The sequence below is a fragment of the Lepisma saccharinum genome, chromosome 11 (assembly GCF_977018435.1).
Source record: "Lepisma saccharinum chromosome 11, izLepSacc3.1, whole genome shotgun sequence".
Taxonomy (NCBI): Eukaryota; Metazoa; Arthropoda; class Insecta; order Zygentoma; family Lepismatidae; genus Lepisma; species Lepisma saccharinum.
The window spans coordinates 60,691,002-60,704,033 of NC_139239.1; the positions used below are offsets into that span (position 1 = coordinate 60,691,002).

The 13,032-nt window shown below is 38.2% G+C and overlaps 1 protein-coding gene across 9 annotated transcripts in view; it reads right to left on the reverse strand.

Annotated features, from left to right (window-relative positions):
• The window catches only part of LOC145994848 (uncharacterized), a 448,153-nt gene that overhangs the window by 194,689 nt on the left and 240,432 nt on the right, over positions 1 to 13,032 (reverse strand). For all 9 annotated transcript variants that reach the window (XM_083131227.1, XM_083131229.1, XM_083131228.1 and 6 more), the window contains one exon: positions 1,899 to 2,050. In XM_083131227.1, the coding sequence (XP_082987353.1) occupies positions 1,899 to 2,050 (152 nt within the window). The remainder of the gene's footprint in view (positions 1 to 1,898; positions 2,051 to 13,032) is intronic.

Sequence of the window (13,032 nt, forward strand, 5' to 3'; positions counted from 1 at the left end):
CAATGCAAAAAAGAAAAAAACTCACATTATGCTATAGGCAATTATCAAAAACCACCAACAGACCACTAGGAGAAACAAAGAAGGAAAAATTCATAACAACAATGGTGACGAAAGAAAAAAAACGGCCGCTGATCTTTATAGAGTGTTGCATACAATAATAATATCCTTACTTCAGTTCCTAACATTCGGTGCTCAATATGACGACATGGCATAATAAAGGTTATTGTTTTCAGTTTAACGTAGGGGGTGCGGAAGAAAATTAACGGGCCCGCAAGCACCCTCTCGCGTCCCCCTGATCCAACGGCAAAAAGTAATAGTAGAATTGTTCAACAGCACGTTCATTCAGTTTGTTTCCACAATGTGATAATAACCATGAATTAAAAAAAAGTCAATAAGCAGAGGAAAGCATCTGCTTCGCATCAACAGAGATTGCATTCTTCAAAACAGCATGAAGAATAAAAGGGAAAGAAAATAGCTATGGACAATTTGCCTACTATTATATTTACCGTTGGCTGTACCTAGCCATATACAAGTAAAGATCGAATTAAGAGGGTGGAGGGGGTTCTTTGTATCGGTTATTTCTGTAGAAACGGTCAGGTTTAATCACGGTTTCGCTAAAATTTCGAGAATGTCGCAGCGCCGCAGCCAGTAAATAAATAAAAAAAACATCAGGGCCAAAACTGACACTTATTCCTTCATGGAAAAAACAACGAATGTTATCGCGCCTGTTTTTTTTTTTTCGCTATTATAATCAAATAGTCCAAGGTAGAATTACAACTTGGGACACATTTTCGTGTTCAGATATTAGGATAATGTGTATAAAGTCATCACGTCATATGTAGCCTACTCCAGAACATCCGTAAAGTCCCTTTAAGTCTAAGATGAAGAAAACTATTATTAAGCCGTAAATAAATGTTCAAAACTATTGAGCTTACATAATTTATTCTTCCTTTATTCCCATTTACGACAATTTTTCCCAAAACTTTTATTAACAGAAGATTTTATTTGCATAAATCGATGGTAGTTGTGATGGATTTAATATTTCTTCGGTGCACGGATTGTGGTGCCATCTGTTATCCATCCTACGAATTACAGCGTGCTGTAACAGCAGCAGCGACTTCACTGCTACAATCGGGAACCTTTTCAATTTCTTGTGCCTTGCAGTCATTTGATGTGTAGTGAAAGTGAAACATACCTCACCTCAATGCTTCGAGTTCAGCATCATGTGTTTACATTACATACTCGGCCTTACAAGTTAGATTTCGACGTAATATAATTTACAGCCATGTAAAAATAACGAGGCACAAGAATGACAATACGCATTCAACTCAGTTAATCATTTTATCAGATTCCATTGTGCAGTTTCATAATCAAAGCACCACTCAAATGATCTTTCTCTGGGAAATTTCTCACGTAATTACGCTAAGCTTAATTGTGTTGCATTTTGTATTTTCATTAAATGACAAAGAAACCTCCTTTCAACTTCTTGTAGAGAGGTTAACACACCCCCAAAACACACACACACACATATTTCGAAACGGTTAAGCCTTTCAAATTCATAAAAGGATTTCATAACGTTTGGAGATGGTGTGCTTAATTCCTTGTCATTAAGGTTGTCTAACTGCGTAACATGATTATAAGAGATTCAAACAAACGAATGAAGTTGAAAAGTGCCAAACATATTTTCCGAGGAAGCAGTGGTGTTAAATATACATTTCGAGCAACCACTTCTGGCCCACGAAAGGAACATGAATAAATTAGAGAATACGGCACACTCTTATTTTATGAACCTTAACGCTAGAATTTCTTTTGGCTCTATTACTAAGCCGCTACTATTGTCGAGAATAAAATACGTTGCAATTGAACCAACTCATTACTAAATTATTAACATTACTTACTCGTTAAGACCAAGGCGAAGTGTTTGCCCGGCGTTCCGCAAGAGGGAATGAGCATCGCTGTTGGAAAGAAGTTTCGTGGATTGTCCATTAATGGAGGAAATGACGTCACCTTCCCTTACGCCTTTCTGTGCAGCCTTACTTCCAGGGTTCACCTGAAAATGAGAAAAAAAATAACTTTACTAAAAACAAAAATTTCCTAAATGTATATAATTTACACAACAGCAACGAAAATGGAAATTTGTAATATGCAGACAGGGTGTTACATTTTTGCTTAACACATAAACTGCCATATTATACAAAGGCAAAAAACTATCCTTCCTTGACAATTAATATTGTAACAGAATTAGTGACATTTCAGTTTGTCTTAGGAAAAGTGAATGAATGACCGCGGCTCCTCTAAGCCCTGTTCCTCTTCTGCAACATCGTCTTCCAAGTATTCCATATTATTCGTCAGGACTTGCAATGAAACAAAATTCACTGACATGAAACAATAAACAAGTCCAAACTGTATATAAGAGTTGATCGACCCTCTTCCTCCTAAACGTACTACCTATGGCAGCTGTAAAACTCAAGTAAACAGAAATATCTTAGAGAACCATCGAATTTTACTCTCCATCGTTGCATTAATTAATTATTTCCTGCGCACAAAGTCAAAATGAGCGTTGAAAAGTTCCTATACGATGGGTAGTATGATGAAATTGGAGACTAATAATTATATGAATTTATTGGATACAATTATTTGCAGCGTTGTAAGTAAACGAAGTTGAATGTGCCAAACATACTTTCCGAGGAAGCAGTGGTGTTTAATATACTGTACATTCCGAGCAATAACATACTTTCCGAAGAAGCAGTGGTGTTTCATATACATTCCGAGCAACAACATACTTTCCGAGGAAGTAGTGGTGTTTAATATACAAGTACATTCCGAGCAACAACATACTTTCCGAGGAAGCGGTGGTGTTTAATATACTGTACATTCCGAGCAACAACATACTTTCCGAGGAAGCAGTGGTGTTTAATATACTGTACATTCCGAGCAACAACATACTTTCCGAGGAAGCAGTGGTGTTTAATATACATTCAGATCAACAACATACTTTCCGAGGAAGCAGTGGTGTTTAAATATACATTCCGATCAACAACATACTTTCCGAGGAAGCAGTGGTGTTTAATATACATTCCGAGCAACCACTTCTTGTCCACCAGAACATGCGGACCAAACAGCCGTCTTGATATCGGTCTCGTCTCAAGTTTCGAAATAGAGATGCAACTATTATATTTTATTTTAAAATAATAAGCAATCTGAACTTTTTGAACAATGAAGAATACAGAGCAAAATTATGCAAACACACACACATAGTAAATTATGTTCATCTTCTACTGTAAAACTTACGAAAATAATGTCGTTTTAAATCACTTATTGCCCAAGAGCATCAAATTGCACATCACATGCTAAAGGACTGACTAATGTTCAGCAATACCTATGTTTTTTTTATATAAAAAAAATACGAGGGTTGGTGCAAAAGTGCGAGAATGCGGGAAGCGAGCAAAACATCCTTAAACTTATCATCGTGTCATATGTGTTTACAAGTCAGGAAACATAAATTAGAATTACAGGAACAAAAAGGCGCATGCTACGGTAGGACACTATTCCTCACAGTTTCCACCAGCTCCCTGTGGCATTCTCCACCATTTCTCCCCCGAAGAACGGCTTTTTTGATAGACGAACGCTGATATCGCCTTGGAACGGCGGTTGGCTCAACAAAGAATTACCACTACTCTCTGTACAATAACCGTTCTTCACACTGCCATCTAGTGACGTGTCCACATACTACGGGTGCAATGTTCTCCGGGACAAACTATCATATTGTGGTAACACTGTTTAACTTTGAGAAGAAAAATATGGTTGCCATGACTTATGCCCCAGCCCTCGTATGTTGTTATGTTTGGTGAATAGTGCAAACGGCGCTGCAGTCAATGGGGCATTTCAGTGAAGGAACTGTTGAAATACGAGAAGAACGAGCTGTTCTTTCGTTGCCTGAGGAGGGGATTCAGTTCGCACGACTTTCGCGTGTAAGTATGTGGCGAGAAAGAAATATCGTTGCGTGCCTAGACGGCAAGCAGGTTAGTGACATGCATTTCTCGACGTCAAGATGATGACGGGACAACGTGTGTCGCTGTTACTGTTGAGAAGGGTAAGATAAATTATAGTTGGCGGATTACTCTAACGATCCACGAGGTCAGGATATAATTTATATCTGTATTTTGGTTATCCTACGCGTGGACGTCAGGAAGGGGGGAACAAGGGAAAGCCACGCCCCCCTGGAAAATTAATGTCCGCATAAAAATTATATATTTCACACAATTTCATTCAAGTCATATTAATTTATGTTAATTATTATGAATGCGTTGAAGGAACATGATAATTTCAGACAGAAATAGTGTTTTTCGAGGAGGTATCACTATTATGAGGGAAAATTTGCCCCCTTCCTTGGAAAAAATCCTTGCTTGCCCCTCTCTGGGAAAAATTCTGCAGACGTCCATGACACTACGTGCTTTTCTGCCTATCTAGGTTAACCGCGACGATGGGAATGAATGGAGAGTTGGTGAAATCGATGAAGGAACGGAAAAAATTCAAACATTCATGTTTTCGAGAGTTCGAGCCTAGGACATTAGGATTCCTAGCATGCTACGCTAACCCCTGCGCCACGGAGGCTGGCTGAGACTGAAGAATTCTCGCATTCGTTCTGTATTATGGATGGTAAGGAGACAACATCGAGGCTTGCCACAGTCTCGTCTGGTGCACCAGTAAGCCGGTCATGTTTTAGGATTTGACTCGAGTTACGAAAAGTGCCTTCCCGATACAGAGTGATTGGTAATTCGACCTATTCCTAGAAAGGGGTGATACTAGAGCACATTTGCAACAAATTTGACCCTATGCACCAGGGGACGGAAATCAATGGGTTTCGAGTTATTGCAGTTTGTAGATTTTCGTGACATATTCCGATTTGCAACCAAAAAACTACTAATTGTGAAAAAACTACTACACCCTGGGTACTCAATCGACATGTTGCTGCTAACAGCTGACGAATGAGTGACTACTGGGGGAAAAAATCATGCCCAAAATTCCCATACCCACAGAAAGAAAGAGTCATTGGAGAACACGTCATGAAGAAATTTGGAAATTATCGTTTTAATCGAAGAGGATTACTCAAAAAAATGGTAACACACTTAGCGTAAAAATTACGGAAAAAACTTCCTCGTTTCATAAGCTCTCCAAAAATGTACAAATGTTGTCACACGGGTTGGGGGAAACATTTGAATATAAATCGGAGAAGGCGCGTTGTAGATCTGTTTGTAAAGTGAAAAGAAGTTGTCGGTTGTGAGAAATAAAGGAACGAAAATGAGTGAAGTAATAATGTTATTTACCATTTTAATGATTCCAGGTTGTCAGAATTAACTGTTACGAAAACTACAAATCCTGTTCAAATGACTCTCCGGTTACGTTTGCAAGCACGTAGCCTTGGCGTACTTCAGACACAGTCACTGGCGTTGACACTCCGTCTCTTATGTATTGGGCGGCTGTCACAATTCTCTATCTAAACTCTTCTTGGGAATCCACTGGTGTACTGCAGACTAACTCTTTCATGTGACCCCAAATGTGAAAGTCGCATGGCGTCAAATCCGTACTCCTCGCCGGCCAGGGGGTCGGGCCGCCTCGACCAATCCATCGCATGGGATAATTGTGGTCCAGCCACTGTCGCACACCCCGGAAATAGCGGGCTGGGTAGCCATTGGTAAATCTTACCCCTTTTTGTGGCGAGCGGCACATCCTCCAGGAGCGTCATCAATTCTTCCCTTACTTTTCGTAGGTAATGCCGTTTAGGTTTTGTGGCAGATAGAATGGCCCGATCACATGATTGTGGACGATTCCCATTTAGCGAGAATTTTCTCTGGTGAGCCTGTTTTTTAGATTTTCTGGGGTTATGACCCTTAGGGGACCAAAAATGCGCATTATGAAAATTCGTAATACCATCGCGGTCGAATTTGGATTCGTCCGTCCACAGAATTCTTGTCAGATGATGGGGGGTCTACAACGCGCCTTCTTAGCTTTATATTCAAATTTTTCCCCCAACCCGTGTTCCAGTTGACAACATTTGTATATTTTTGGAGAGCTTATGAAACGAGGAAGTTTTATCCGTAATTTTTACGCTAAGTGTGTTACCATTTTTTTGAGTAATCCTCTTCGATTTAAACGATAATTTCCAAATTTCTTCATGACGTGTTCTCCAATGACTCTTTCTTTCTGTGCGTATGGGAATTTTGGGCATGAATTTTTTTCCCCAGTAGTCACTCATTCGTCAGCTGTTAGTAACATGTCGATTGAGTGCCCAGGGTGTAGTAGTTTTTTTCACAATTAGTAGTTTTTTGGTCGCAAATCGGAATATGTCACGAAAATCTACAAACTGCAATAACTCGAAACCCATTGATTTCCGTCCCCTGGTGCATAGGGTCAAATTTGTTGCAAATGTGCTCTATAGTCGTTTTCACGTTCAGAAGAGACAACGGCGCTTATGGAGAAACCGCACAGTGTTGCCAATACAGCGCAAGCTCATGTCGCCCGGAAATGATGACCTTCCTTCACAATGAAGGTGTTACATATTTTGTATATATAATGATAATTATATGTAATTATTAATATTAATATTATACTGTGAACGTTACAGTTACCCTTTTTACTATGATCCATTGCGATCACTACACACGCGAATGTAATGCACGAATATGACACTTCAGAAATCACTTAAAAAAGTAACACCATTAAGCCTTGTTTCCATGATTATGAAAAACTAAATATGCTGACCAAGGCAGTAATTTATATTTGCTAGAAGGTTGAAACGTTAGTTTGTTTTTAATAAAATAAATTACTGCCTTGGTCAGCATATTTAGTTTTTCTTAAAAAAAAGTAAAAATCACTGAGCGATCACACAACTGAAAACACTTTTTCGAGAGAGGGAAAAAGTCTAAACATACCAAAGCAGATCTCTCACTCAAGTAAGGGGAACCTGGCACATGGGTTAGATTAAGTTGCAACCCAAACAAACAAATGAGTTATGGCCCACGTGAACTGATAAGACGTGAATGACTCAAGCAAGGCATGTCATATTTCTATCTTGAAGCCCCATATTTTGTCACGTGTTGGAAAGCCTTTCAAGGTTTAATATGGTGTCTATGAATTTATGTGTACGTTGGAAAGGTGATCTTCATTTCAGTATTAATGTCGACAGTAATATAAACGAAAACAACGTGTATTTGCGACAGCACTAATGTTGATCACAACAGCAGCATTGGAAATAATTGTCAATTATTAAATTTAAGTAATTTCAATTCTATTATAACAAGCAGCATGAAGTTGATATTTTTACTGAATGGAAATAAAAGAACTCGAAAACTTGGTGGTGATTAGCCGGAATGCTGCGGTGAGTCAGCTCAAGATGGCCAGACAACGGCTCCTTACTTCGCGCGCGGTTCGGGTTAAAAAGAAACTCCAAATGCATGGAAGTAATATTTCTGGGAACCTTTGAGTGGTTATAAAAAATAATTTCATTATTTTCTCCACAACTTTGTCGCTGGAAGTTTTTACTTGGAATTACAGAACAAAAAATGGCCAGCGACGACATTTTCTACTGCACGAATATAAAAAATCTCCACATACTTTATTTGAATATTTTTTAATGCAAATATGCTTTAAAGTATTGATAAATTCTGAGTACCACCGTCACCTATGACAATTAAAAAACAGTGTCAATTTTTTTCATAATGAAACTTCAATTTTACGGCATGTTTCAACGTTAGGAATGAAAACAATGTAAAAATTGTGTTTTCACAGAAAATTTGCGTTTTTAATTTATCTAAAATTATGTAAGCAAGTTACCAGTTTTTTGTGTTCACCATCGTATTCTCTACAAAATTTCCTGAAAAACTGCAGGTACCGATTTTACTTAAGCTAAATTTGTAAATCCAGAAATTTGACAACAGCGCGCTCGTATTTCCCATAAGAAAAGCATTGCCCATAAGAGCCCATTGTGTCTTCTAAACGTGAAAACGACTCTAGTATTACCCCTTTCCAGGAATAGGTCGAATTACCAATCACCCTGTATATATCCCGGGAATCTCTGGATCAAGGTCACGTGTAATGGCAGAGAAGAACAGAAAGTTAGTGAGTGGGGCGAAGCAGAACACGCTCCTGCAAACCGTAGTTAGCTGCAGTCCCTACTAATTAATCCAATGCTGATGAAAAAAATAGTTCAAATTTTAACCAGCAGGTGAATCATGAGGAATCCACTCCTGAAATATACCCGCATATTTTTCTTACACCCTGTATACATATATACCATGTTACACCTTATATGGTTTAGAAAATCTGTCTTGTTTCGCTCTTCTAGAGGGTCCGCTGTCGTTCTCGATTTTTACAAAGCCATCTAGTGACGGGAGCAAGACAAACTTCCTCATATTCTCCCTGCCTTACCCCTAAACAAGCGCAGATCCACGAGGAGGGCGATGAGGTTGATAGCCCCTGAAAATTCCTTATGCGTGCTCTAGATTTTTGCATACAGTATATTTAATCTATGTGTATTTATTTGTATCTCAGTATTGTATGTATCAGATATTCCTTTATTTCATTAGGGTAAAACATTATGGATGCATATTATGGATATTTCGTAGATATTGTATAACCGAATTTCAATTATCATTATTATTATTATTATTATTTGTTTCTAATTCTGTATTTAGATCTACTGGTAATAATCGTAATAATCTACATTTCAAATCAAAATTACTAAATTAATAAAGACCCTAATGCTTTATATGATATATTTTAATTTTTTGTGGCTCAACAGGGGCGACATGATTCTGAAATAAGGCCCTTGTTTCTAGTTTCCCCTCTTTGTGTCGTATCCTAAAATGGTGGTTAGATTTAACACGACAACGAAAAGCGCCTAGCACATAGAACTTCGACGCCAGGTGTCCTGGGTTCGAATCCTGGCCTGGGCATGGATGTTTGTGAGTGTCCATTCATCAATTTACATGTCATCACTCATTACCATCTTCGCAAATTAGCCAAAAGTGGCACAAAAAGCGAATCAAAATGAAACAAATCAATCAATAAAACAAGGGAAAGATGATGGAAGAAAATAATAAACATCTTTTACTTATCCGAAATTCCAACCCAGAGTATCCTTACTTTCATCCTGTGCACGTTAATAGACCACGGAGTAGTGCTATATATTGTTTGTATAAAAACTATTTAAATATTGGTTATACTGGACTTCCGCAGGTAAAATCACCCCTCCCAATCAGTGGCGGTGATTTAGGGGGGGCAGTTGCCCACCCCCACTTTTTGCCACTTTTGCTCCCGCACTATGCTTAAACTTATCTACCAAGGGAAAGTAAACTGTCCTTGAACACCCCCCTCCCAGTTCTAGTACCTTGCCCCCCCACCGTTTTGAAACCCAATCGTCGCCACTGCTCCCAAGTGTCATTCCTGGATCCGCCACTGCGCCTAATATCGCATAAAATCTGACCAAGCTACTTCAGTTTTCGGAAAGCTGGTCTGTAGGTTGAATCCCAATTATGCCTGGGAGGAAATTCCCTGAGGAAAGTGCGTTAATTGCCTACGAAATGCGAAGACAGAGGACATTCAGGTAAAAAGAAACTGTGCTACACGCAACGTGGAAAGTGAAGAAAAAGAGACGCAATTTTCATACCACTGGCCCCGTTTTTTTAAATACCACAGTTTCTCTTTTTTTGTGAGCAAGTTCAGCGATGCACTTGATTAGATAGAAGCATCAGATCGAGGAAACGCGACGATGGGACAACTCTCCAAAGACGAGAGTTGGAACATTATCGATCCCGTTTCTAAAAATTTGGTAAATTTTCTGTTATGTCCACTTCATGCTCAGATAGGCTAATCGGGACTACACTTGCATGTTAAAGTGGGAACCTAACCACTGTGTTACGTGCACGGAATGGATTTTTATGCACTAAGAAGTGTTTGATTGATTTGCTTTATTTTACTTCGCTTTTTGTGCCACTTTTGACTAATTTGCGAAGATGGGGATGAGCACGGCCATCTTTAATCCGAGGGAGGCCGGAAGCTTCAATTTGGCAACCCTGTAAATCGTAATGTCAGCCGGCCGATGTTACTCGGAAGAAACATTAGAGAATGAACTTACAGACGTAAAAAAGTAATAATTTTATGCAGCCTATTCATCCTGTAATCACTTCATTCGGCCTAATTGTATTCGCTAGTGTATTCAACGTTATTTTTTCATAAGTAAAGCAGTATGTTATTAAGTTGTGAAAAATATACATTACATTTTTTTTAGCCGCATACTAGCACGGAGCATTCCGTACGTTTCACATCATCAAATAGTCTATACTAAATATCCAATATTGATGTCATTAATATTCTTAATTATCGTGTGCAAAATAAATTAGCGACGTCGAAGAGCTATAAGCAAGACATAGAAGCTTAAAACATGTTTACGCCAAAAGCAAATTCCACGCTGAGAAAAGTTGTTTGTATGAGGCACCACACGGTAAGCTCTTACTTGCACAAGGGTTAAACTACAACACTCAAACAAGAATTCTGGAAACAATACAAACCCAAACAAACCTCTAGAGCATAAAACTACCTAACCTAACAAAAAACAGTAGAACAGAAAAACACTAATTCCTTCACTGTAACCACAAACATACCTCCGCAACAGAAAAACAACGGAACTATAACACCTTCTAATTTCTAAACCATGCAAAATTATCCACTTCGCAGGGAGTACATAGTCACCAGCACTCGGCATTATTTTAGCCTTGTGCATACATGGGCTATATTTGAATAACTCAATATGCTGACCATGGCAGTAATTTATTTTATTATAAAACATAAACTAAACGTAACGTTTCAACCTTCTAGCAAGGTCTTCTTCAGACTCTGCACCAAGTACATAATGAAGAAGACCTTGCTAGAAGGTTGAAACGTTACGTTTAGTTTATGTTTTATAATAAAATAAATTACTGCCTTGATCAGCATATTGAGTTTTTCAAATCATGGAAACAAGGCTTAATGGTGTTATAAATGGGCTATATGTTTATCACATCCACAACTACTTTGTACTTCTTACTTTTAGAACTTTAAGGCCAGTGTGTTAGGTCATTTAAATATTTAGTTGTTACAGAGGTTCGAACGCCATTCCGAAATGCTGGCAAATAAAATTAGGGCAAACTACACATTATTTGAAAGTTCCATACTGCGTATGAAATGTAAAGTTGACTGGCGTTTTCTGCTTATTTCCAGTTATTTAACGGAAAATTTATATTTCTGTTGTTAATTGTTTTCCACTTACATCGTAATGTCAATCTTCTGTCCAGATTTGGAAAAAGAAAAACATTTTACACAGATTCCCTTGTTTCTTTAAGAGTCAACGTCAATTTTGCTATTCGCGCCCATGCTATGTAGCTTGATGTTTAGGCCGGCGAGACAGCGTTGCCAAATTTCATGATTCCAGCCTGTAATGAAGCTGGTCGTGGGATGAGTGATGATGATGACATGGTGAAATTGATGAATGGACACTCACAAACATCCATGCCCAAGCCGGGATTCGAATCCGCGACCCGTGGCGTCGTAGCGCGATTTGCTAACCAATCCGCCACGGGGACCAGCATTAAGAAGTGTTGGATATGTAAATACGTATATATACTTAGTTATTTTAATCAAAATATGGAATTAAATGTGAAGTTACAATTGCGAAGAATTGCAAATTTTCATTGATCATCGTGCTCTCATCCAGCTACATAAAATGCATTAGTAGGTAGCTTACATGGCATTAATACAAAATGTGATTTATGTTCTGCTACCTAAACAATGGATTACCAAACTAGACTTGGTGATATTAATTGTAATGCAAAATTCAAATACAAACTGTGTTTATTTTTATCAAAACAATGTATTACGAAACTTTCTTTAATGGCTTTATGCAAAATATTTAATGTCTGCAAGTTTGCGACGAGTGTGTGGTGTCTGGATATTCAAAATACACATATCTGTTTTATGGAGATGTCTGAGAGTAGATATTCTATGGCGAGGAATCAATCCTGGAAAGATTTAGTTTCATTATTATTAATTCTACTCAAATAGTTTCTTCAATGACCTGACACCCTTACAATAAATTTCCGGAGGTGGTCTGCAATATACAAAACAAGCATTTCCTCTCGTCTGTCAATTTTGATTGTATTCGGCTTGGATGAAAAATCACCCGAGAGTGAAACTGACCTCGTGATCGCAGTAAAAGTTGCCGCTTCGGTCACTTTCTCGTCAGAGGCCTTCCGCCGAATGTTTACTTCCCTTCTCACACACTCTCTCCATCGGCCCACACTCCTCGTGCCACGAGGTTCAGTTTATGTTCGTTAACTCGTTACTTAACCCAATTATGTCATCCTATTCTCAAATCTTTTCTTCGATTCGTTTCTTCACGGTATGACCCATCACAATGTTGTTTATCAGATTATAATGATATTAACTGATATCCCAGTTTCCGTTATGTGTAAAGTTAATATTTGTTGAAAAGATTGTTTACTCTGTTAAAAAAAGAGCACAAGAAGTTTTATAGATCTACTTGTTTGACAAGCTTCAACCCTTGCATTTAAAAAGCTGTTTTTGTAGTTCGGAATCAATGTAAAAAAATGTAAGCTTAATTGTAACCCTACTTTAATAATAATAAATAATAATAATAATAATAATAATTAAGATCACAGATTTTATTATGTTTGTACTTCCTTAGTTTGTTATGACGTTATTTGAGAAAATTTCTGCCCGCTAATCTGTTGAATGGTCAAACATGTAACAGTTTACAGGGAGGGGGAAGGGGCAAATGTCCCCTTGTTCTTATGGCCAGCATGCATTCTGATGTTTAACAAGAACGACTCCAGAAACAGACTCCAAACTGACAAGATATGGTCATACATGTAACAGGTCCCGGTTAGCCTTTCTGTGCATAAAGTTGACTTAAAACAACAATTCAAACAACTCGTTTATCGTATGCAAGTTCATTATTACTGTTTATCAGGTTGGTTT